The sequence below is a fragment of the Phaethon lepturus genome, unplaced genomic scaffold (genome assembly GCF_000687285.1).
Source record: "Phaethon lepturus isolate BGI_N335 unplaced genomic scaffold, ASM68728v1 scaffold12531, whole genome shotgun sequence".
In the NCBI taxonomy this organism is placed as follows: Eukaryota; Metazoa; Chordata; class Aves; order Phaethontiformes; family Phaethontidae; genus Phaethon; species Phaethon lepturus.
The window spans coordinates 84,126-91,919 of record NW_010519949.1 but is presented as its reverse complement, the minus strand read 5'-3'; the positions used below and the strand labels follow the sequence as shown (position 1 = coordinate 91,919).

General features: G+C 35.8%; 1 protein-coding gene across 1 annotated transcript in view; it reads left to right on the top strand.

Annotated features, from left to right (window-relative positions):
- LOC104628587 (aryl hydrocarbon receptor-like) overlaps positions 1-7,794 on the top strand; it is a 57,271-nt gene that overhangs the window by 43,767 nt on the left and 5,710 nt on the right. Inside the window, 5 exon segments of the mRNA XM_010297226.1 lie at positions 2,343-2,473; positions 3,383-3,585; positions 4,984-5,093; positions 6,770-6,911; positions 7,721-7,794. The exon segment at positions 7,721-7,794 is cut by the window's right edge and continues 417 nt beyond it. Of these exon segments, the coding sequence (XP_010295528.1) occupies positions 2,343-2,473; positions 3,383-3,585; positions 4,984-5,093; positions 6,770-6,911; positions 7,721-7,794 (660 nt within the window).

Genomic DNA, 7,794 nt, shown 5'->3' with positions numbered 1-7,794 from the left:
TCCCTACATCCCTTCCAAGAAGTTGCCCATAATCTCATTAATCTCCATGAAAGAATTGACTGGATACACACAGGGCCTTTAAGGCACCCTACACTAATCAGTGCTCTCAGTACACTCCTGCTTGGCCACCAGGTCTTCCAGTCCGTGCTGCTGCTGACAGTAGCCAACTGTGGATACCAATTTTCTTTTGGCCTAACTAGATGTCACCTTTCTCAGTAGTAGTTGGTCTTGCAGGAATAAAGTTGTGTCAGTAGAAGAGGAACACAAATATTGGGATTGCTTGGGAAAAAAAAAAAAAGTATTTTAGTGGCTTCTTTGGTGCTAATACTTGTGAAATGTGAATGTTGATATATGCAGTGTATTAACCATTTTGAGGACACCGCAAGTAAAGTATATGCAGGGATTCTCAAGCATGTCAGAGTTAGCATTTTTGAAAGATGAGTTGGGATTTGCAAGCTGTTTCTTTGCCCATTCTTCATAATCATTGCTTCTTCAGAGAGTACCTAACCTGTTTCAGCACCTCGTGGAGAAGCAGTGCCTCAGAAGTGTTGAAAATTCCTACCAGTAATTAGGCAATTAAAAAAACAAATCTGCAGCAGTGGGAAGTAAGTTTGCTTTTGTCTGTTGAGAACCATCCATATGACAAGTGTGTGACTATTATTTTCTAATATCAAAGTTAGGTGGTAGCTATCTTGGACTACAAGTATCTGAGTTTCTGTACCTGTGGGATCAGCTCATAATGGTGGCTTTGGCCAATACATAGTTCTGCAGATGGCTGTAATTTCAGATTATCCCTTTTCATACACACCATCAGATAGGGACCTTTTTCTTTTTCTCCATTCCTCGAATTTTGTTCAGCAAAAAATTACCTTGCATAGGAGTTCTTTTAAGAAAAAAAACATATCTTCTGACATCATCCGAAAAGCTGCATAACTTAGTGTTCTTGTTGGGTTTATATGGCCTTAGGTTGCAAGGCCTCTTGGTGAGCCATCAACAATCTCATTTGGCTCCAGTTCAGTCCCTTGAATTAATAGGAAATTAAATTGAACTGGCTTTTGGTCGTGATTTGTTGTCCTTTGGGTTTCATTCACCATTGAATCTAACCACTAACGACCTAGCCTATCTTTTAAGTTTTTCCAGCTGTCCAAGAGACAGAGTTGTGCTCCAGAGAACATAATGTGGTGTGTGATTGAGTGACATGTTCTCCCTGACTTCATCTCCAAGTCTGGAAGGTCAATAAGGGTTCTTTCTTAAAATCTGTATTCTTCTGTCCGTACATGGCAATCAGTTCTCTCAGATTATATGGACTATTTTTAAAATTACAGAGTATTTAGCACTCTAAAATAGCATTTTACACTGTTTTTTCTTGATTTTCTGTGTGTATGAATTCCTAGGGAATGACCAGTTTGTGTTTTTTCATATGTATTACAAACAAGATCATTTTGCTAAATTTGCTGTGTGTAGACATAGTCTGGTATCTCTGTATATGTAGTCTCATGCAGAACATATGTATTCTATCAGAAGTTTATTAATTTACCTTCTGTTTTTACTTTATATTCCAAATGTTTAAGTCTGTTTTCTAAAGGCCACTTAGAAGCAAATGCTTGTCCTGAAGTGGCCGAAGAGTATCATGTTGTTATCCTAGTTGTCAATCATGGGTTTGAGTGTTTTTTTAAAACAAACAGAAAAAAACCACAAAACAAAACAAACGAACGCACAAAACCTGCAAAACACAAGTGCTCCACGCTCCTTTGGAGAAGTAACTATGGTGTTTTCTTGATCAGTGCAGCATCCATTAGAGGAAGTACTCACGTTGATTTACTGTGGTGGTTCCCTGAAGATGCTGCTTTTTATTTATCGCTACAGCTTTCACCTGGCTGTCTGGAAAGTGACAGCTTCACAGTTTGATACCATCTGCTGAGCTTTTGAATACTCAGTTCCTATAGGTACTATGCCTTTTGCAGATCCTGCCGTTGCAGAAATGTGGGTGTGCTCTCTGCTGAGAACTCTGCTCTCTGCAAATGATTCAGAATCTAGATTGTTGACAAACATAATGAATAGCTTAAACCAACAAAACAAAAGACCAAAAAAATCACTTAAAAAAAAAAAATTGCATGCAGTTTTCAAATACCATAGCCTGTAAAATATAATCCCATCAGAAGAACTGATACTTAACCTAGTGTTATAATCAGTATAGGTTCTGAGGATATTTCCAGTTTACATTGTTCTTGCTCAGGTCATGACCTAATGCTTTGTTTATGAAACGGAAGATGATTTGTTATAGATAGCCTTCACTAGGTGTTCTTCTAAAAATAATCCTTATAAATAATCCTTTCCTGTAGGAGATAATGGCTTTTCACAGCCAGCAACCTATTATAACCCAGACCAACTTCCTCCCGAGAATTCTTCCTTTATGGAAAGGAATTTCATCTGCAGGTTACGATGCCTCCTGGATAATTCATCTGGGTTCCTGGTGAGTATGGAGTTATGTAAAAACTTCCACACATGCTTGGAAGTTGGATATCTGCCTTATGCTTACAATATGTACAGCAACTTACTTTATTTCTTAAGTCTCCATAGATATTTGAACTGCTTGAACCAGTATGTTTCAGTTAGTGGGACTAACTAAATGTGTCCCCTTCAACATGTTGTTAGAACTAGGTGCAAGTTCTCCCATTTCTCATGGCTCAGTTTCCTCAGTGAAATATGAATAAGCATCTGCTTTTGTAAAGTACTGTGTGACTTGTGGATAAAAAAGGCATTACAAAGATTATTTTCTGTTGGGAATCTTGAGATGCAGGAAGTCCAGAACCATAGTTTTCACTTACTTGGGGAAGTCTGTGCTTGTTCTTTTTAACACATTTTTTGTTTGTCAATGCTGTAGATTTTAAAAGAAATAGGGTTTATCACCCTCTAGGTGACTTACAAATAGTATTGTTTATAGAGGATTTTGCAATTGTACACATTTGCCTACTTTATACTAATGACTGACAGAAATGCAAGAGAAATAATGTTAATCATACGTATGTATAATGTTCATTAGAATATTAGAAGATCCAGTTGGCATCTGCTATTACGTGTTTGAGTTTGGTGGGTTTGGTTTGTTTTTTTGGGGGTTTTATTTGTTTTGTTTTTGTTTGGTTTTTTTTTTTACAGAACAACCTTCCCTTTAGTTCTTTTTCCAGTGAGTTCGTTAGTAGATAATGAAGTGATACGCTCAGGAGTACAAGAAGAGTATTCTGTACTTGTTAGCTAACTTTTGTGTATGGTGTGCTACAAAGCTTGAATCTGATGAGTTTTAAAAATGTTTTACATCATAGCAGAAATATCTTACTCTTAAATGTCTCCGACACATAACAATTACTTATTTCCTCATCCTAAGGCTATGAATTTTCAAGGACGATTAAAGTTTCTCCATGGACAAAACAAGAAAGGGAAGGATGGTGCTACTCTGTCTCCTCAGCTCGCTCTGTTTGCAGTAGCTACTCCCCTGCAGCCACCATCTATCCTTGAGATACGAACTAAAAACTTCATCTTCAGAACTAAACACAAACTGGATTTCACACCTACTGGCTGTGATGCAAAGTAGGTTTAAATTATTCTGCATAATATTCTACTAATTTGCTGATCAGAGAGGTTTCAAGTATGTATTTGAAATATAAAGCTGGCTAGTGTTTCAGTCAATACTGATGATTGTTTAGGAACTATTAGGATTTTTCTCTTCAGCCCTGCTATTAAGTAGAGAGAAATGGGATTGTCATAGTATACTTCCTTGAAAGGGCATATTGCGTTCTCATTCTCAATCATTAAAAAACCAAACAAATACAAACAAAGAACAAGAAGACAGAACATTAATGAATTAGGGAAGACTAAAAGTTTAATGTTTAAATTTGGTTGAAATTTGGTTTTAGAACTGATAGAACAAGTATTTCAGTTTGTTCTACGTGCATATTTTCTCCTTCAGTTCAAATAGATATAAAATCCAATTGAAATGTTATTTACTTCAAAAGAAACAAATTAAGTCCTTTTTTATGCTATGATTTTTTCTCATTTCCAAACCTTTCTTTTCCTTGTATAAAAACTGGAAACACTATTGCATTACTAGATCAATATAGGCTTTTCTTTCTTCTGTTTGATTTTTTTTTCATTATGCTTCACTTGAAACCTTCAATTTTTGTCACATTTTACATTTTTGCATATATTGTTCCACATTCCTACTTTTCCGTTTTTCTTTTTTTCCCCAATCTTTGGATCTCCATTTCTTTGTTCCAAATCCTGTTTCAGTCTCTATTTGACTATTTCATGCTATCATGTATCTCATAATGCTCACACAAATGCTCTTCAGTTGTTCATCTCCCTGACCTCTAGTAAAAGTACTCTAATTTTAGCTGCCAGGGTCAAATGTGACTCTATTTGCCAGAACTCTTCTGAGGCACGTCTTGGCATAAATGCAAACATAGGGGTCCCAAACCACTCAATAGCAAAAGGGATGTAGTTCGGAGATATGTCCTGTTTGGAATTTTAAGCTACTAAAAATACTAATTTAGGCAAGAAGTTTTAGATAACTAAAAACCTAACCTATAGGTGAGCACCTATAGGTAAATGCTATGAAATAGGGTGAAGGCAAACAATGTCTTTCATTGCAACAAATGGGAGTTGCCTGCTATAAATGAATATGTTCAAAAGTATGGAATTAAGAGTCCAGGTGAACTGTAGACATACTCTTTTTGTTTAATGATCTAATAATTTTGTGAAACCCGTTCCTAGTCACTGAAGGCGACTTGGGGGACTAGTAAAAATTTTACGATTTGTTAACTGTGTCTTTTTTATTAGAACTGTCATGCTTCCGCATACAATTGATATTGCAACAAAATGTAGTTAGCATTTACGTCTGAAATGTTCTAGCCATAATTAAATTGCTTGGCATTCGTTCTGTGAGTTGGTTCATCAGCAGTGTTGCAATGTTTTGTTTTTACCTTCCAGAGGAAAGATTGTCCTGGGATACACTGAAGCAGAGCTGTGTATGAGAGGAACAGGATACCAGTTTGTTCATGCAGCTGATATGCTTTATTGTGCTGAAAATCATGTTCGAAGTAAGCTTCATTCCCTAAGAAAGGCTGAAAAATCAAAGCATGGATTATATTCATACTGAAAAAATACTACTCTCTAAAAAAAAAAAAGTGGTCATTAACAAAAAGCACACTATTCATTTCATGTGATCTTTTCCTCCCTATAAAAACTTACACTGGATGAAGAAAAATCTAATAATCCTTTCTAGGCCCTTTTAGGTTATATGTTCTAGTTTCTGTCACATCTTGCTCTTCTTGCTCCCTTCTCTGCTCAACCCAACTTTGCTATTTCAACAACTTCCTTTGGGCAAAGGGACTATTTTAAAGATAACTTTCCTGTTAGGAAGTAAATATAGCATTTTCTTTTGATACCAGTGTAGGATTTTTAACAGAAATTCATCTCTGATTTAGCATGCTAGTGTCCTATACATTTCTGGTTTAGATTCTTGGCAGCTTACTTTGGTTTAAATAACAACTTGAGAAAAGAAGTATAATGTTTTAAGCTAAGGAAATAAGTATCAGCTATCTGATAATGTAATTATTTAGTGGACTTCACAGAATCACAGAATCACTAGGTTGGAAAGGACCTTCAAGATCATCAAGTCCAACCATTAGTCCAGCACCACCATGTCCCCTAGACCATGTCCTGAAGCGCCACATCCACACGTTTCTTGAACACTTCCAGAGATGGCGACTCCACCACCTCCCTGGGCAGCCTGGTCCAATGCCTGACCACCCTCTCAGTGAAGAAATTTTTCCTAATATCCAATCTAAACCTCCCCTGGCGCAACTTAAGGAACTTCTTTCTTTACTTTTTTGTTAGCTGTAACATATTTGTCTTTGGAAGTTACAGAAACATCTTCAGGATATTTTGGTGCTTCTTTGCTACTGCCTTCTCTTGAAAAACTGTTTTTGCCTTTGTCCCCTTACATACAATTAAGTAACACACCTTGGTAGGTTAGTTCTCAACCTATATTAAGCAGGTTTTCTGTTTCAGGTATAGCTCAAGTCAATATTGCCTATCAGTGGTTTTGTGGTCTTGTTTGTGTGGAAAGGAATAAGAAAGAAAATATTTCCAGAATAGAATGGGATAAAATTTTGGTTTGAAATTTTGGTTTCAAGCTTTGTCTTAAAACTGGTTTTGCTCCATTTCTGATTCTAAGATAAAAAAAGAAGTCTTGTAACAAAGATGATTTTTGATTAGGATTCTTAAACTTTGCTAATATTTTTTAATTTAATTTTTCTGTCTAGAAATGCAGTGTTTACAGCAATGTACAACAAAAATGTAGTATGTTGAAGTACCTCTGCAATAACCAGTCAAAATGTGAAAGAACTGGATTCAGAGATAATGGTTTTCTAATTTCTTAAGTAATAGTCACTTTTTGGATGTAAAAGAGACTTAGGCTTTGGTCATTTACATGTTCCAGTATTTATTAATTTCTGTTATTGCAGAAATAATGGATGAAGCTCCATATAGGATGTTGCCAATCTGTTGTGGTTATCTTACAATTACTTGTAGTTTTGGCAACTGATGGATCATCCTGTTTCACTAGAAATACATTAGTGGTACACAGAAATGGGTGACTGGGGACATGAGATTTGTAAAATTGTTCTACAAATGGGATTACTTTCGTGACATGCCAGATTTTCCTATTTTTGTTCACTGGACAGTAAACGGTATGCTTATTCTTTAACTCTAGTGATGAAGACAGGTGAGAGTGGAATGACTGTATTTAGGCTTCTAACCAAAGAAAATCGATGGGCCTGGGTACAGGCAAATGCACGTCTTGTCTACAAAAACGGAAGACCAGATTACATCATTGCCACGCAAAGACCTCTTACGTAAGTCAGCATCACATAAAGCAGTGTACTTCAAAAACTGAAAACCTTTGAGCTTGTTTATATTCAGAAGGGATTTTTTTACTTGTAAATAAATCTCCTTTATTTCTTGAACTCTGAAAAGTAAACCTCTTTCAATTTGCTAACAAATATTGAAAAGAGTTCTGATATTTCAGTACTTATGTGGCATAGTCCTTTATTTGTAAAACTTCAGACCTTTTGATTTCATATAAAGAATAAGAGCAGGGGTACAAGCACCAAGTTATTCCATCCAACTTATTTTTAATTCAGTATCCCTGTTAGCAAAAATTAAGAAATCCAGATGCAGTTGTGGAGAAGAAGCAACAGATAGCATAAAGAAATTAAGTCCTTTGTGGTACTGAACTAAATTCTGCATAATACGGAAATAAGAATTATTATACAGGTTAAATAATTTCTGCTCAGGTGTCTGTAAAATGGAGAGCTACATCAGTACTGAAGTATTAATTTACTTGCTATGCCAAGAAAAACGTAATGCATGGAACAAAGCCCACTTATTTTCATTTCAGCTCATAATGCACAGAAAATCGTGTATGCTATCTAGATTTAATAACAAATGTAATATGTAAAGGTGGTATTACAGTCATAAGCTCCTTATTTCATAATCTTCCTCTTGGTTTAACTCAGCTGAGTTGAGCTAGAATAGCTAGGAATTTGAAAAATGCCTACAAATAAAATAGTTCATTTTTTTAATATTAATTCCAGGGGACAAAAAAAATTGCAGTAACTATTTAGTACTGCAGTATTATGCTATATATCTGTTTTATTTTCAGAGATGAAGAAGGGGCAGAACATCTACGGAAGCGTAACATGAAGTTGCCCTTCATGTTTGCCACTGGTGAGGCTG